The 19,126-nt window shown below is 33.8% G+C and overlaps 1 protein-coding gene across 2 annotated transcripts; it reads right to left on the reverse strand.

The window, feature by feature from the left end:
* Window positions 1–565: 565 nt before the first annotated feature.
* On the reverse strand, window positions 566–16,558 carry LOC107829827 (protein argonaute PNH1-like). 2 transcript variants are annotated; one of them, XM_075220106.1, is made up of 25 exons: window positions 16,417–16,558; window positions 15,933–16,026; window positions 15,621–15,723; window positions 7,056–7,441; window positions 6,758–6,966; window positions 6,516–6,662; window positions 6,287–6,420; window positions 6,077–6,186; window positions 5,082–5,188; window positions 4,852–4,990; window positions 4,653–4,769; window positions 4,283–4,390; window positions 4,128–4,199; window positions 3,903–4,025; window positions 3,573–3,732; window positions 3,182–3,303; window positions 2,952–3,089; window positions 2,728–2,870; window positions 2,568–2,630; window positions 2,414–2,477; window positions 2,199–2,334; window positions 1,911–1,984; window positions 1,242–1,336; window positions 1,114–1,145; window positions 566–969 (listed from the first exon to the last, which is right to left on the reverse strand). In XM_075220106.1, exons 4-25 carry the CDS (start codon window positions 7,413–7,415, stop codon window positions 797–799), a joined length of 2,826 nt encoding a protein of 941 aa, XP_075076207.1. In that variant the 5' UTR covers window positions 7,416–7,441; window positions 15,621–15,723; window positions 15,933–16,026; window positions 16,417–16,558; the 3' UTR covers window positions 566–796. The 2 variants fall into 2 exon arrangements, with proteins under 2 accessions (XP_075076207.1, XP_016512776.1); XM_016657290.2 differs by lacking the exon at window positions 15,933–16,026 and having other exon boundaries at window positions 16,417–16,537.
* Window positions 16,559–19,126: the final 2,568 nt, after the last annotated feature.

A 19,126-nucleotide genomic window follows, 5' to 3' on the forward strand; every position in this document is an offset into this window, starting at 1 on the left:
TTACATCAAGGTGTTATTAGGATTTCTGAGATCACTAAATTATTAGATGTATCTTCTTTTTATTTTTTCACAATATTTAAATTATTACTGTAGAACAGTCAATAGTGACATCTATGTGGAAGTCTTAGGGTATTAATTGTATGACATATATCTCAAGCAATATTTTAATACTTGTCCTGAGTGTACAGTGGCGGAGCCAGAATTTTCATCAAGGAGTATCAAAATATAAATAATTAGATACATCGAAAAGTCAAAGAGAGTCACCGTATAGCAAATATACATAAAATAAAAAAATTATCTAGCAATATAGTGTAATTTTCCGGTGAAGGACACCCCTTGGTTCAATGTTGCTCCGCCACTACGAGTGTCCACAGTTACTTGGTGCTTGTGGTGGTGAAAAGTAGCAAGTACGCAATAGAATAATTGAGGTGTACGCAAGCTAACCCAAACACGACTGTTATATAAATAACTACGTCTCAGTCCCGAACAAGTTAGGGTCGACTATATGAATCCTCACTGAACACCGCTATGTAAAGTTTTAAAAAAAAAAAAAAGTAACTACGTACCACATTAAAGCTCTGATTTAACTGCAAATATCTCCAAGTGAAACTATTCATCTGATTCCAAAATTTTAACTAGGCATTATACATGTATTACACAGAGAGAAGACCTCTAGTTCACAAAATTTCCTATTGCAACATTAACATTAACTATCCTAATTTCTTATAAACATAGCATTAGTTCATGATTAGATCCCTATCCTAATTTCATACATGTAGTTAACTTAACATTAACGCTAGCAATAGAACATCACATTCTTCACCTTCTCTTTCAATGCTGGTAGAGGACGGACGTTGACAGAACCATTCGTTGTACGTGTGCTACGCTTTGAACCATTGCCATGCGAGTCAGGTTCTACGTAGCAACGTGCTCTGTAGGCTGCCAAATGAGCATAATATGCCGGAGGAACTGAATCCAGAACAAAACTAATGTAAGTTATGCGAGAACGAGCTTATTATCAATTTCAGCACAAGGATTAAGCTCATACAACTACAACAAGCCTATGGAATCTAAGCTCTCTAATTCTCTTAGGAGAGAGTATTAGAAATTTACCTACAGAAACAGATCGAGTGCATCGAGCATATCTGCAATTAATCCAACAGTCACTAAGGAACTTCCCAAAAATAGATATCAAAAGCAACTTTCGAAAAGGATAAATGTTGAGAATTAAGATTCCTTACGTATAGCAAAGGTTGTTAGTCAAAGACTGCATTTCATCTGCAGTAAAATTGTTTTCATCCCAGAGAACATGATAGTGTGCAGGACGACTAGTTCCCTGCAAATCCAACATTGTAAATTCTTGTTGAGCTTTCTTCCAAATAACGAGTTGTATCGCTAACGAGCTATCTTATGGTATGACCTGGTACGAAATATGAAAAGGGCAGCCCAGTGCACTAAGCTCCCGCTATATGCGGGTTTCAGGGAAGGGCCGGACCACAAGGATTTATTATACGCGGCCTTACCCTGCATTTCTGCAAGAGGCTCTTTTCACAGCTCGAACCCGTGACCTCCTAGTCACATGGCAGCAACTTTACCAGTTGGTACGAAATATGAGTACGTCAGAAATCAAATATTAGAAGAGGAGCCTTGGAGCAACGGTAAAGTTGTCTTTGTGCGACTTATAAGTCACGGGTTCGAGCCGTGGAATCAGCCACGGATGCTTGCATTAGGGTACGCTGCCGACATCACGCCCCCTTAAGGTGTGGCCCTTCCCCGGCCCCTGCATGAACGCTGGATGCTTCGTGCACAAGGCTGCCCTTTTCTAGAAATCCAATACTGACTACATACTAAGCAAATGAGGTACTTTAGAAATCCAAAATTAAACTAAAGCAAATTGATTAGCACTTCACCTGAATTCCAGCATGACTACATAAGTAAAAATCAAATTCAGTGGGATGACAAATTTTAGTATCAACCACAGTACCTGCATTTGGTGATTTTAAGTCAAGCAACAAGAGAAATAACACATACCCAAGTCAGAAAGGAAAATTGGTCAGCATATTAACTACCAACGTTCGCAAACCTCACTTAGGCTATCGAGCATCTAATTACCAGTCGGAGAAATTCTCCCATTTCGTAATGTGAACTTTTTCAAAAAGTTTAAGCACAATGTCAGGGTAAGAAGAGTAGAGTTGTACCAGGTAGGATGTTTCCACTTCTGTCAGTATGATTTCTATCATTGTGATTGTTTGGCAAAAGTCGTGTGTGGTGACGTTTTTGGACAACTATGAACGTTACTGGAGGTTGGTAACCTGGTTCAAGAGATGCACAAGCCTGTGTATTGCAAAGAATGAGTGAACTAGACAAACACAGAACTGAAAATTATATAAGAATAACGCCAACACTCGCATACCTTACGAATTGCATCGAGTTCATAAAGTAGGACCTGATAAAACTGTCCATCACTGACACCATCCCTACATAAAATTGAAAGACAATGTAATTCACAGCAATATCCACTTGTTCGTATCGAATGAACTGATCGAGAAATTGTCACTTGATTGTACCTGTAGAATATTATTCTCAGTGGTTTTTGTCCTGTGGCTTTCTTGAATGCCAACAAAAGTTCTCTGGAAAATGGCAAAAATAAAAATGTCAGTGCATTTGATTTAACTGAATGTTTACATTTCACAAGATTTAAGTGACGATATTAAGCATTATATGCACCTAATCATCCCTCCGGACATTGTTCCCCGTTGAGGATCTTGCCAGGTCCGATAAAGATCCTGAATGAGTTCTTGTCTATGAGGCTGAGCACATACCAAACCTGCATATTTAGTAACTTCCGGCCAATCTTGTGATGCTACAACCTGAATCAAGAAAATTAGATATCAAATTTAACCACTTGAAAAAGTTCTAGCAATTATATTTTTAAAAAAAAAGACGCTCACAGCTGCAATTGATGGACTACAATCCTCTCCCGATTCTGGATGAGTCACGTCCGCACCAAATATAATAGTTGGAATATCACTGACAAGTGGAATTTTCCACCTCAAAGCATCTAAAAGCACAGTATTTCTTCCTCCCATCTACAGCGCACAAGGAGTACAGCATAAGAAATGGATTATAATTGTCTCAGCGTATTGAATTGCTAGCAGTAGTTTGGTCATTTACTTCATACCTTCACATTGATTTTCAGCGATACATTTGACAGGTATTGCTTGCTAATCTTTAATACATGCTTTGTAAGACAACACTGAGAAATCAGCCCCAAATCTGTCTCACAAATTTTCTTCAGAGAACCTAAACATTGATGATCAATGTGTTAACAACAACAAAAAACCCAGTGTAATCCCATAAATAGGGTACGGGGAGGGTAGTCTGTACGCAGACCTTACACCTACCTTGAAGGTAGAGAGGCTGTTTCCAATTGACCATCATGATCAATGTGTTAACGATATTCATAAATATATAGACGACTTATATTCCAGATCTATCAAGCGGAAGAATTTTTTCCAACATGTTCGACCGTTATCACCATTATAGAAGATTTAACAAAGCTTGGGACATACCATACAAAGAACCATTGTTGTCAGGAAGAATGGCAATTAGCAACTCCAATTCTTTTCCTCCAAGTTTGTTTGCAGCAGCGTTATATACATAACTCAGTGCCTTCTTTGCTTGATCCGGTCTTGCACTATAAATCGGTACCACTGGCTCACAATTAAATTCCTGAAATGAAACGTCAACAATCAATACCATTTGGACAGTATGCTTAGGCTCCGACAAATCTGTAGAGTATAGCGCGAACTTGTTTCCATGATAATGAGCTAAAACAGTACAAGAAAAGAAAGAAATAAAACCTACTGCAGCTAAAAGATGTTCAAATCAGAAATATTTACCATTCCAGAAACTTGGCACATCTGGGCAAGCTGATGACAAAATCCACGGGCCGCATTTTCTTGGACATTACATGAGAAGTTGATGCAAGCCCAATGGTTTACAGTACTTCCGTTAATTACTTTCTGTATGATGAAGTCAATATGTTCAAATTTAATCATTCCTCAAATACTAAATACGACAACTAAAGGATCTTAAGCATGGATATTTCACCAGGATTTTATTACCTTATTTACCATGTTCCACTGACCTAGCTGTGGATGACATTCCTTTTCCTTCCCTGAATCATTGTACTTCAACTAACAAAGACAAAAAAACAAATGAATAATCTCTTGGTGATTATAAAACCGAGTCATAAAAGTTCAGGTATATCAGTCGTTACCCACGGGGCTGGGAGAACTCGAGCTTCAACTGTTGCAAGCTTATCATCAATGCTTATGCCAAACTCCTTTGCTATAGGATCGTGTTTGTATCCGTTCTGGCGAATGGTCTGGACATATAGCAGACACCTTTTAGTTCAATATATTAACACAAAAGCCAATGATTTAGAAAGAAAGAGCTTACAAGAAGTAATTTCAGGGGAGAAAATGATCATAATCTTATCAAATTTATAGACGATTTGTGATGATATAAAATAAAGCAATCACCTACTAACCTTGTGTCTATTACAAGAAAGCCAAATGCATTCCAAAAATTGGATTAAAAATGTATATATCTACATATTATGTTTTCATGGAAATGAATCGACAAACCTGCAAAATATCCATTTCTTGTTCTCGTGGTCGTTGGCATGACGATTTTAATAGTGATGTGATCTGTTTCTCATCCAGCCTTTTGGTGTATCTTTGTCCCTCAAGAATCTTACAAGCCTATTAATAGCAATCGTTATTTGGAAAACTTTTCGCTTGAGATTAAAGTGAGTTGAATCTTGAAGTTTTTCCGCATGTTTACCTCCATCGGTAAGTAATTTACTTTCTTTTGGCTTCCCACGAGGAGACAAGGTAAATGAGGATACTGAATGGTAAATCCGTACACCTCTTGGAAATACTCGATGACCGATTTCATGTTCTTTTCTTCATCAACTGGAAAACTGTAATGAACATAAGAAAGTAAAGCATTACGATCAAGAAAAAGTGCAAAAAAATAAAAACAAAAGTGAAGCTATATGAAACTAGAAGTACATTAGCTCTCTTGTTGGCTGTGATGTCAACCCAGAAATTCGGTATTTCCTTCGAATATTTCCCCTATGTGTAACTTCAACTTTGACACCTCTGAGAGCCTTCTTAACCTGATTAAAGCACAAACAATCGATCAGCTTTTATCTAAAGCAATAGGTTTTGGCATTAAGGGTATCAAGATCTCGAGGATAGGAATTATTCCAAGGAGACAGTAAGATTTTCTGCTTAGAGAAACAGATGGTGCATAACTTCTTGCATATAAACAAGATTATAAATTACGTGGGAGGGTATACACTTGTAGTGCAAACTTCTAAGTACAATACACTTGCAGCACTACTAGAATGAACGAAATACTCAGTAGCATTAACGAAACTACATTATCACTTATCAGCAACAAGTTGAAAACCAAAACTTTAGCAACCGATATAGGGTATCTCAGTCGACTATTTGTCATCCCATGTTGCAGATACCGGAAACTTCTTTAAAGAAGCCTATATTATCATATTGGATGATATCTCAACTGTAATCAAGACCGGAGAGCAGAATTTTATATTTTACTGGATTTTGCATCCATGTTGGCACTCTTTATGATGGCATTCCACATAATCAATCAAAAACCAAAGAGACTACTGTAGTAAGAAAATGGGATAGAACAAAACAAAACCAAAAATGACTAGGAAGAGTTTTGACACAAAACTTATTCTGCAGTGCTTCTTCTATCAATGTAATATTAGCAATTAAAAGCCTTAAGAGAGAAACAGCAACAACAACAAACCCAGTGTAATCCTACATAGTGGGGTCTGGGGAGGGTAGTGTGTATGCAGATCTTACCCCTACCTCGCGAAGGTAGATCTTAAGAGAAGCATTGAGAATAAATGAATAATCTGCAATGATCTTGGAAAGAACGCGTTTCTAGACTCTAAACATATGCTGCCTTATGGTTGATGTTTTCAAGAAAGTTAAAGGACAATTAATTTAATTCATTTGTGTATCTGTACCTTTACTCGATCTGCATCGGACAGTGGCCTTGAACTAACATCTTTTCCCAAAACTTGAGCAACAAATTCAACAACTGGGAGTGGTTCAATGAAAGCTGTTGTTGACATATCTGTTCGACAAATACAAGACATTAAATTGTAATCACACACACATACCATCATATCAAGTTGGCGAAATTCAATTTTTACAGAATAATACGATTGTCCTACCAATATTAAGTGACAATCCCATTTGAGTAGGTTTTATGCTCTGGTAGAAACCCCTCCAAGACTGTAAGCCATTACCTAGTGTCTGTGGCTTCTTAATATTAGGAGAATAGAAAAATCTCCCAACTGATATGTACCTAAACGAACACGAGAAAAACTAAATAATTGTAGATAACTTGATTTAGCTTGTAATAATATACCGTGGCTATAGAGAACAGACAATGAAATTCACCTTTGAGAAGCGAGCTCCCGGAGCACAATATCAATAATTTTAAGTGCTTGTGGAGGACTGTCAACTTGCTTCCCAGAAAGAAGTTCGCGTAGCGGAAGCAAGTTTGCTTGTGACATGAACTTGATTGTAACAGTAAACGTACGCTCCCTGGAACAATTATCAAGATATCAAATCTCATTTGAATAAAATGACAAGTATTAATCAAAATATAAACAGAACAAAAGGTTGAACTAGACAGGTACTTTGTGATTCCTATCCATTCGTCATCATCAGCAAGAACGATGCTGAAATCTTTTGCGTTAAAGGGAAGCAACCCTGCTGTATAAAGTGTTCTTCTTCCATCAAAAACGGGAATTCTTTTACCCAAGTCGGAATCTTTATGAAGTTTTACCAACTCAGCCATAACAGCCTTGTTCAATCTTGTACATTTAACTTCCGGAGTAATTTTTACCTGCACCCGAAAATCATCAAAGGATCAGAATTTCAAGCCATTGCCAAAGCATTACCAATTAATTTAGGCGCCAAGAAGTAACGTCTTACGCTATATTGGCTTAAGCTCCTTTCTGATAATTCAGCAATGAAATGGTTGGCTTTTACCATACACTTAGTACCGAGTTGGCCATATCCCGGCCTATGAGGAAACACGAGACTTCTTTCGGATGATGAAGCAGAACAAGGGGTACTAGTCTGAGAATCATTTATATCCTGCATTTTTTCGACTAATATCCCTTTTCCTTTCCTCCTGCTCCTTCTCCTCCCCGCATTATTATTTCTCTTGACTTCTTCAATTCTACGCTCTCCACTAATTTGGGGTTGCGCGTTCTGATTCAACGACTCTTTTAATGGAGTTCTTGAAACCATATGCTTTTGCTCAGGATCTTTCATTTGCCACTGAGGCATTTTTTTGTGATTTTTCAACTATGACCCTTCACATGACAAATAGAATGAAAGTGTTTCAGATTATAACAATTCAAGAAAGCTAAAGAATTAAAAGGGGATAGAGATAAAGGGAAAATTTTGCATAATAAGACAATGAATAGATAATTAAAGTACTGCTACAAAGTTAACTGGCATGACATTTTTCACGGGTAAATCCAAGAATCTGAGGGGATAAAAAGAAGCAAAAAGAATAGTAGTAAAGAATCAAATCTTCACAGTATTTTGTCTTCAATACAGTTTTTTTCGCTGAAAAGGTTCAAAGCCAAAGTAACAGACCCATGCAACCATGCAAATACCAACGGCCCAAGTAAAACAAAAGGATTCCTTTATTAAAAAAACACCCCACAAAAAAAAAAATATTGAAGCTACTGGAATTCACCTCAGAAAGATAAATAGTACCAAAAGTACACCTGATATATGTAGACATCAAAAAGTACAAGAATACACACATGTATGGATCACTTTATTAGTCTCTATTCTCATGCATAAGGGGATAAAGCTATTCAACATATGCAACCACATAGACCTTAACAGAGACATATATATAGGGCAGGTAGCCCCGTGCACAAGACATCACGCAGGGTCCGGTGAAAGGCCGCACCCTAAGGAGTGGGATGTAGACAGCCTACCCAAATGCAACCATTAGTGGCTGTTTCCACGTCTCGAATCCATGACCTATAGGTCACACAAAGACAACTTTATCGTTGCTCCAAAGTTCCCTTCTAAAGACACATACACACACACACATATATATATATGGGATTTAAATTACATATACTCTTACAATATCTGTGTAATTTAACTGACTGTAGCAAGTTATTACCCTATTTTCAAGTTACTATATCAGATTTGTTACAAATAATTGAGTCTAAGTATCATAATGTTGGTGTAAACAATATTTACACAATTTATTCACTTATTAGTTAATTTCACATAAATCTTTTGATGAGAATTAATTGGTAATATGATAAAAATGATAAATAACTTGCTATCACACATTAAAAGTCATTAATAGTACTGTAAAAATTATTTTTTACACTATTAATGTACATAACTTAAATCTTAAAAAATTACCTATTATTATAGATCTACTTAACTTCATAGTCTTAGATACTGAAACACTTTCCATGTACAAAGCTTAAACACACATACACACACATACTACCTCTGTCCCATTTTAAGAATTCGGAATACAAAGGTCAAAACACTTAAATTTAAGTATTAATTCGAGTAACCAATTATTCAAGTTTTCTAGAATAAGATATACATATTTTAAAACTACTTAAAAAGTACTATAACTCAATATACTATCATTCAAAATATTTCAAAAGTTTGAGAAATTGTAATCAAAGCAAAAATTTATTGACTCCCAAAATAGTAATAGTGTCACATAAATTTGGCGGTTAGAGTCTAAATTAATTAGGAAAAATGATATTGTATAGGCGCTATAAAAATAATAGCCGAAAAAATGTATAAAATTTGTATATTTTTTGTATATATATACATTTTGTATGCTATATACAAAAATTATACAAATTTTATACACTTTTTCAGCTACCAGATGTAAATACTTTCTGGCGCGGGCTAAAAATGAAACCCAATTAATTAACCATTAGAATTTCTTCTGTGACAAAATCGTCTGTCAACTTAATGCTAACAAACTTCTTCAATGAAGTGTCATAATCAATGTGACAGAAAATACAGGGTCCCCTATATGTATATCACCATATTTTAGTTTTTAAGTTTTAACCTGTTCCATCTCATTGAGGTCCGTGACCAAAATTTAAAGACTGCTAGATTTCCCCCTTCTAATTTTCTCGGAGAAATTCAAAAATAGCCAAATTACAACTAGTTGTTCAAAAATAGCTCAGTTTCAAAAGTAATCGAAATTTAGCCACTTTTCATGTAAAGATAAATCTGAGCGAAAACACTGTTCAAAACCCGAAAAATACGTCAGTATATTATGCTGGAGTTCCAACATAAGTATACTTGAACTCCAGCATATTATACTGGAGTTCCAGGATAAGTATGCTGCAAATTTTTTATATGATATCATTACGGCAATTAGTTCACTTGATCACTTCTTTAAATGTCGACACCGCTGACACAAAATTCTGCGTACGCCCCTGGCTGGAAGTTTATACACAAGTGCTCGAATCTTCAGTATATTATGCTGAAACTTTCCGTGTGTTGGAGTTCCACCATAACATGCTGGAAGTTCATATACAGGTGCACCGAACTCCAATATATTATGCTGGACCGGTCTCTGTTGCAGCAAAATAGTGGCTATTTTTTTGACTTCGTAAACGCTGGCTATTTTTGAATAACCAGTCCGAAAACTGGCTATATCGTGCTATTTTTACGCTTTAGCCGCTACTATAGCTTAGCTTATATATGAGAGCTATATAAATGGAAAGAGAGTTTTAACTTATTTATATAATCAGGTTACTAACAGGTAAAAATGATAATTAACTAGCTATATTATGTTAAATTATACTATGTAAAGGATATTTACCCTATAAGTGTATATAAGAAAAGTCCATGAGAAAAAAATTAAAACTTGTTGCATTCTAATCAATGATTTAACCAGTGTAAAAGAATTTTATGCTAATCTAAAAGATAATCAAAAATAACAGTTCAAAATAAGTGAAATTCACATACAAAAACATAGTATTTAAGTGAAGAAAGATAGAGGGGCGAGCCTATCCACCAATATATAACCATGCACCACTTGGTAGGAGATTCTCACGTATAAAAAAAATGCATTAGTAAATTTGGAAAATAAGGCATTTAACATGCTACAAAAAAATTATAGTACATTGATAATGTAATTGTTTTAGTGTATATATTGGCAGAAGCGGATCCACAATTTGAAGGTTGCGGATACATTTTTGCATTCAACTAAAATCTGCTTTATATATCGGGTACTACTATTAATATTTTACTATTTTTAAGGACATATACATATATACACAGAAATTTTGCCGAACTCTCCGGTTGCCGGCAACCCCTCTAATTACTACATAGGTCCGCCTCTGTATATTAGTGCTTATAAGTTACATCCATAGGTGCATACAATAGTGTATTGTAGCTGAAATAATCAGAATCAAATGAATTACTAGTGGATTATAATTTTTGTTTATAATTTATAATGTAGCCCAAAAGCTGGAGCCAGTGACTGTGAGCTAAGACAATAGTACAAGAATGCATTTAATGCTAAATGCAGCTGCTAATAAAATAAATCCCTAGGAACCAAGGATTTTTCAACAATTTGGCAGAGACCAGAAGATAATTACACTTAGAACACTAGGAGTGAATACTGTTCTAACTAGTATTTTTTTCTCTCTTGGTGACCAAGAGTCTTGGCGTAACTGGTAGAGTTGTCGTCACGTAACTAGGAGGTCACGGGTTCGAGCCGTGAAAACAGCCTCTTGTAAAAATACAGGGTAAGACTACTTACAATAAACCTTTATGGACCGGCCCTTTTCGGAACCTCGCATATAGCGGAAGCTTAATACACCGAACTGCTTTTTTAGGTGTTTGGAACTTGAACCATGTATGTAAAATTATACAGGGTTTGTTGTTAGGTGGTAATGGTGGTATTTGCAACCTGACATGGGGCCTAATTAATTTGGATTCATACCGAGAAATCTTACTTTGGGATAAAGCTACCTTTCAAAGACTACTCGAAACCTCTAATTAAAGATAAAAAAAAAATTATTACCCTACCACAACATTTGGTAATGAATAGTGTTCCAGTTATTAAATTCAAATTGAAGGATCGAAAGCAAGATAGAGATGTATCATAGGTGGTTGACAGAATGGTTTCACCATAACGGTCCAAGTGGTTGGCTCAGGGCCCAATATCTGACTATGTGATTTATCTGTTTCTCAAAAAAAAAAAATTAAAAAAAAATCTAAGAGAGAAAGAAAAAACACCCTAAATTGCGTCTTTCTTTTTGACACTACTTTTTTAACAAGAGTTCTCGTTAATTTATACGTACCTCGATTGTCTCGTAGAGTATTTATTAGAGGTTATTTGGTACGATAGATAAATAAAAATAATATTGGGATAAATTCTGAGATAAGGTATACCGGAATAACTTATACCTGTCAGAGGATGGCAATAATCCCAAAGGCGGATCCAGGATTTAAATCTTATGAGTTCAGCCTTTAAAAGTTTTAGCATTGAACTTATTATATTATTAAAAGCTACAAGTTCAAATCTACTATTTGTTGCAGTTTTAGTAGATTTTACACATAAATTTATGATACACGTAAAATATTATGGGTTCAATTGAATCCGTCACCTATACGCTACATACGCCCCTGAGTAATCCCAAGATAAGTTATCCCAAAATATAACAGTAAAATTGACAATCCTAAGATTAAATACAATATCCCAAACAGTTAACTAGAAATAATACCAGGATAATTAATTTCAGCATAACTAATTCCAGCATAAATTGTACTCAAACCAAACAACCCCTTACATTTTACCAACATAACTCATATTAGAATTGAAGAGGGGATAATATTTATGCTTCTACTAAAATTTAAAACTAATAATTTTTGCACATTTTGCTTTTTCCTCTATTTATTGGGCTTGCATACCTCCAAATAGGATGTTCATGGTTCGGTTTGGATCAGTTTTTTCCTAAAAAGAAACCAAACCAATTAAGTCGGTTTTTCAAATACTAGAACCAAACCAAACTAATTAAGTCGGTTTTTTCTCGATTCGGTTTTTTCGGTTATTTGTCGGATTTTTTCTTAAATATAAAACATACACTACCAAATACATATTTCAGCGACCACAGTTTTAACGTAATACTATCAAATCAATTGCCCTTTGAGAAATCTATTATTTACCAAGATATATTGATGATAATTGAATCAAATAGTGATGAATAATTTAAGGACTCAATTAAAAATATATTATTTTTAACATGAAATAGATTCTTACACTTAACAAAAGAAAACTACCAATCAAACTAGAATGTAAAGGTAAAGAACTGTACTAAAAGTGCAAACGATTAACATTTACTATAAAAATTTTGAAACTTTGTATAAAAGTATACATATATATAGGTGTAATTCTAAATTTAAAATAGCTACTCCTATATTCGGTTTGGTTCGGTTTTTTTTTATTAAAACCAAAACCAAACCAAATTTGATCGGTTTTTAAATTTCAAAACCAAAACCAAACCAAACCAAAAAGTATCGATTTTTTCGGTCGATTTAATTTAGTTTTCGATTTGGTTCGAATTTTCGGATTTTTATGAACACCCCTATCTCCAAAGCTTGCTTTGTTTTTCTTATTGTTTGGAATTTTTTTCCTACTTAATTCTCTTTTTTGGGATTAGTGAAATATAGTATATAATTTTTCCAAATAAAAAAAAGAAAAAAAGAAGAAGATGGGGAGTTTAGTATTCCAACCAAACAGTCCAAAATGTCTGTATAAAATAGGACAACAGTGTCTTGTGGAGTGTGGGCAGCTCTTGAAACAATGAATATCCACATTGACCAATAAAAGAATTGTTTTTTGATAATGACCATGCACTGCAAACCCAAAGTTTATTCTTTCTACTATACCCTTTGCATATATTCACTTGTACAGCACTACAGTCTACCCACCAAATCCCACTCTACGTCGCACTTAATATTTACATCAAATTAATAAATATAATATACACGACTTTTTAATAAATATGTTCTAGTCTTGATTTATCCTTAATCATTATAACATTACGTAATTTTAGTGCAAATATCAGGTGCGAGAAAATTTTTTCGTACTAACCAGACCCACCAAATCCGCCTAATAAGGTCAAAGGCGTATTCAGGTTGATGGATATGGGTTCATGTGAACTCATATTTCTCTTACTAAATTATGTATAATAATATTATATTTTTTCAAATTACTTAAATATATGTTGGTGAACTCTTGCTCAAAGACTCCTATAGTGCAATTATTATTGGTTGTACCTCTACGAATAAAATTGGTGGTTCACATCCCACTCTTAACAGTCTTGATTTCGGCACGGAATGTAGATATGTATGTGAAAATTAATAAAATTTCAAAAAGAATATCATTTTGAACCTATAATTTTAAAAAGTGTAGTGGGTTCATAGTAATATACTAAAGCTAAACCCTCAGACGTGAATTCTAGATACATTTCTTCACAATAATACACACATCCTCTTGAAATCCTGAATCCGTTTATTCGGCTAAGGTCCTATGGTGCTTTGGTGGTTGAACTTTGAGAGCTGTGACCACAACTATATTAAATTTCTAGCTCTCAGTTTCTTAAATATTTTGTTTATATATTTGTGTACTTTGAGAGTAACTAGACTTGATAAATGGCAAAAAATTATTACAACTTCCACTCGAACTTCTTTTTCTGTTACAAAGAAATGAGAGAAAAATGTTGCTATATATACATAGGGTTGTTGTGAAGACATTATTCACCACTTGTAACAGGAGAAGGTACTAGAGTTTGACTTAATTGGCTAGATACATTGATTTCTAAGCACTAATTTAGATGTTTGCGAGAACTATAAGGTCTTAGGTTCAAGTTCAAGTTGAGATAAAGAAAAATAGATAATTTTAGGAGTGTTTAATGGGCGAGTTGGGCTGATTTTAGGCGGGTCAAAATGTGCAGGTCATTGACCCGCCCAACAGTAACTTGGGCTGACATGAGTTGGGTTAAGTTGGGCTAAAATTTGGATCATAAGCCAACTCGCCCAACTCTTACCAAACTTTAGTTAATATGCATTATTTTCTTATAAATTGTTTAATTATCAAATAAGATTTTTTTTTCTTTTATTATGGTCATATATAATATACCAAACAAAAAAAAATATTTTTAAAATATTTTAGTAAAATTACTCATGAATCAATTTGGGCTAAAAATCAGAGCAACTTTAGATGAGCTAAAATAGATGAGTCAAAATGGTTGAGTTGAACAAATGAATGGGTCAATAACCATTCCAAACTTGAACGGATTGAGCGAGTCAAATGGGTTTAGTCTCAAATTGTCATCCTTAGATAATTTCTTCCTATTTATTCAGCGTCGATGGACATGTGAAGCTCAGCTACCTTTTTAAAAAAAATATTATTGTCATATTTTATGAGTTGTTGGGTGACCTTGGCCATGGCTATAACCCATAAATGCACGCTTAAAAGATTTGGTCACACGACCAAAAAATCAAGACTCATACGCAAAGGTCACATTTATTAACTTTCTTTAACTACTCATCACGTGTGATGGACAAAAAAAAAAAAAATGTTGGTATGTGGGGTCAAAACTCACTTGATGCTATGACAAAAAAACAACCACCAAATATTATGGTAAAATGATAAGTATTTTTTTATTTTTAATTAGAGATTTCCAATTTGAGTACGGTAAAGTCATTTTCTATATGAAATATCTTATTTCAAACTGAGACTTTTTAATGCGATATATCTGACATAGTCGGAATCCAAAATAAATACGACGTTATAACAATCAACAACAACAACAATAACAACACAGTATAATTTTATTTAGTGGGGTCTAGGGAGGGTAGTGTGTACGCAGACGTTACCCCTACCCTGAGGTAGAGAGTCTGTTTCCAAATAGACCCCGGCATCCTTCCCTCCAAGAACTTCTCACTTTGCTCTTGGGGAGACTCGAACTCATAATCTCTTGGTTGGAAGTGGAGGTTAATAATAGTAAATTCAGTAAAATCTTACGAGTAGAATCTGAAGAAGATATTATGCATCAAGATTGAGAGACTGTTCTCGATAGATTCTCGACTCAAGATCGGACACTTTTGAAATACAAAAAAATAACAAAAGAAAGAGAAAATAAAAGTTGAAGAAAAAGGAAGAGAGAGAGAGTAAAGAATATACTGTAAATTCTCTACTTCTGTTCATTCCCAAGGATATAAGATATGGTTGAGAATTAAAGGCCAAAAGAGACTAAAACAGAAACAGCAATGATGAGAATGTACAGAGACACTCTATTTTAGACTCATTTACTCCTCTCTCTCTCTCTCCCTTCTATAAAAGTCTGCACATAGCCGACCCTATTCCCTTAAAATCCAACCAAAAATAAATGCACGTATCACAAAATAATAATATAACTATAATAATATAAAAGAGAAAGAGAAAAATAGAAACAAAACCTTGTGATTTACGTTATCCTTATAACTTTAGCCTGCTGCTTGAATATATGTCCTTGACTTTTTGTTTCCTCTTAATTCATTAACTGAATTTATTAGCCTTCTTCTGCAAAAAAAAAACAAATAACATGATTTTATTTATTCTAGATACGGACTACAGAATTTGTTCAAAATATATAAAATAACTTAAGTTCTATACACTGATTAATTTTATGAAAAAAATTAATCACTTAAATGTTAATGACATATAGTCGTCCATAATAAACAGATCAGTAATCAGCAAAATAACACAGATAACATACTATAACATCTTACAGTATAATTATAGTGTGAAAATTCTTCACTATCTGTGCATATAGGTTGAACAAATCATCATATTATAGTAGAGAAGATCATGTGCAGATTTGACCTGAAGTAAAATTTATGAAATGGGTAAAAAAAAAGACTTTGACTTTGAAGCAAAAGGAGCAGTTGGGGCAGTAAAATCAAACGAAAGAAGTAGATAAGACAGGTAAAAAAAATATAAAATATAAATAATGTCAATTTGATCTTTGAATAGTTGAGAACTGAAAACTTACAGCAACTACTTGAAGATTTTTGTTTCTACAGCAACATAAGAAGCTGGAAATTTTTCACTTTATAAAATGACTAGAAGAAAATGTAGAAGAAGCTTGAATATAATAGTGAAACCAAATAGTCCAAGATTTGAATTTTTAGAAAAGAACAAACACCAAGAAAAAGCAAGCAAAAGCAGTTCAAAATTATCTTTTTATGAAAGCAGAGAAGAGCAAAACGAAACCTTTTTATAGAAACCACTTTGCTGGAAAATGCGAGTCTTGAAACTGTGTTTTGGTTGACGAGAAAAGCAAAAGGAATGAAGGAGTTTTGGGAATAAATAGAGTTTTGGGAAGTAGTAAAATAATACTCTCCCTGTTTTTTATATTTAAGTAAAATCTCTTTATAACAATTTTATTTGTTTCGATATTTTTTAGTAGGTGTTACCTCGAAGAGAAAGAAAAAAAAAGAAGAAAATGATATTTTTAGGGTTTAATGCCTTGGATCGGGTATCAGATATTGGGTCGAGTCAGTATAAAAATAAATTCGGATAAACCAAATACTTAACTGGAGGGTATTTTTTATCAATAGGAGCGCGGTAAGGGTTCGTTTGAGCTAATAGTCTAATGGAGGGTAATTTTAAACAATATTCAATACTAAAAGGGTATTTTGACCCTCTTCCGTGCATTCTAACATAACACAAAAATTGATTCGAGAAAAACTTGACTTTTTATAGTAGATAATTATTATATAGAAATATTATTACAGAGAGGTTTGATTGAACACGAGTTTAACCAAAAAAGACTTCGGAAACATACCAAAAATATGCATCTTATTTATAGAGAGTGGAGGTATTCAGTAAAATAATTGAGTTATGCACAAATTGATCTAAATATCTTCGTTATTAAAAGAAGTTAGAAAAGTATCTATAGAATACCTTTCGGTCTTAAATATATCATGATATTTTTATATCATAAGAACATATATTAAGAGTAAATAGAAAAATTTTAAAGTTAATTTTTTTTATGATAGCACGATGATCTTTGAACGAATTAACAAAATGCATATGTCTAATAATGAAAGAACGCCACATAAATAAAACAAAAGTTTTTTATTCCTTACATTTTAATTTATGTAACATATTTCAGAATCAGAAGTTAAAAAAGTTTTTATTATTAAATTTCATGTCGAGTCAAACTATAAATTAAAACGGAAGAAATATTTTAATTTGGGCATTGGGAATGTATAAGATGTGTGATTAAGATTAAACAAATGGAAATGAACTCTGAATACAGAAAACGAAGTTGCACACTCACTCGCTACCTTTAATTTAAGGAAAAAAAGAGAACTTTCATCGAAAGAAAAGAGAAGCAAAAGACTAAAAAAGAGCTTTAAGCATGCAGTGAACAAAATATATTTTTTTTCATAGTTAGCAGGCTTTTGAATGTTTTATACAAAAAAAAAACAATGAAGATTAAAAATAGTAAAAGAATTAAATAAAGAAATGACTAAAGATAGGTAAAGATTCCATACTAGCTCTTTTGATTATTTGAATGTTTTTTTTTTTCTGCAAAAGGGTCTCTTTGCTTTTTCTCTTTAACTTTGTTGCAGATCTGAGGACACAAGTATAGAGATTCAGAGTTGTTTATTCGCCGGAAATATAGTCGGAAAATGAATATTAATTAAGATTCAGAGATGAATGAAAAAGAGTGAGAGCAAAAGGCAAGGAGTAGGCTTTTTTATAAATAAGGAAATGGGGGAATTAAAACATTTTTAAAATTGAGTCTATAGAGGACTACATTCAACTCCCAAATCAAGAAAACATGCGTGGCTGTAGTAATTGCAAAATAATGTCAATTTTATACTTTTGATGATAATTTTTTTTTTTTAAAAAAAAAAGAGCTTAACTTTACTTTTTTCAATAATTTAGGTATTCAGTCCCGATTATGCGCACTTCAGCTAATATAAGTATCAAATAACCTTATCCGTCAAAGCTTGAATAGATAAAAAAAATCATCTACTAGTGTTTTTGCCTCTACTGAAATATTTTTTTTTAAAAAAAAATCTTACTTTACAACAATCAAAAGCATATTTGGGGCACCAGATGGAATATGGCATTAAATAGTCATAAATAGAAATAAATGGAATTTAGGTCAATAAAATGTGTGAGTCACCCGAAAAGGGATGAGATTTGTGGATATTCTTTCTGATAATGATGAATAATTGCTAAGCCTTTGAAAATTTAGGTTGTTCTTGGATCCGGTGAAAATGCTAGACAAGAATCTTCGTAAAAAGGTTGTTTTTGTATATATTAAGACCAGATTCTCTCTTACAAAATCAATGTATTCTTTACAAATGAATATCTTATGTCCCTTGTCACTGTATCTCTTTCTATTTATAGGAAACTCTTTCCTAGAAAACCCTGATAGTACATGTGTAGAGAATATCCACTAGAATATTTTCTTTTATGTCTTATCTTAGAACTAGTCGTTATAACCCCGTCTAAGATGCTCGACCTCGACCTTGATCCATGGTAACTTCGCGACCTTGTTCTTTGTTAACTCTTCGACTACTTCCTTCATTGCTTTGAGGCTACTTTAACCAAAGGTCAGTCTATGTGGGGACACCACTAATAGCACGTGGTGGTCAATGAGAGCTATAATAATGCAGACGTGGCTTGCCCATATCAAAGATATTTTTTGGCCTATACAGTTAGTCCCTCCTCTTATTGAAGTCGTCCTCGCGATCGAGGTCGATAAATGGATAGTGCCGTTTGTAATCTATCTTTATCGAGCTGGCTATACAGGTCGTGATGGTGGCGGCAGGACAATGTTGCTTTCTGAGGGCCGCACATTTTGAATTCTTGGAATTTCCCGGGAAGTTCATTGGAGTCATCTGGTCCAAGAGAAAAGGTGATGCCATGATGTCATGCATCATAATGATGTTGTTTCCCA

The sequence above is a fragment of the Nicotiana tabacum genome, chromosome 8 (assembly GCF_000715075.1).
Source record: "Nicotiana tabacum cultivar K326 chromosome 8, ASM71507v2, whole genome shotgun sequence".
Lineage (NCBI taxonomy): Eukaryota > Viridiplantae > Streptophyta > Magnoliopsida > Solanales > Solanaceae > Nicotiana > Nicotiana tabacum.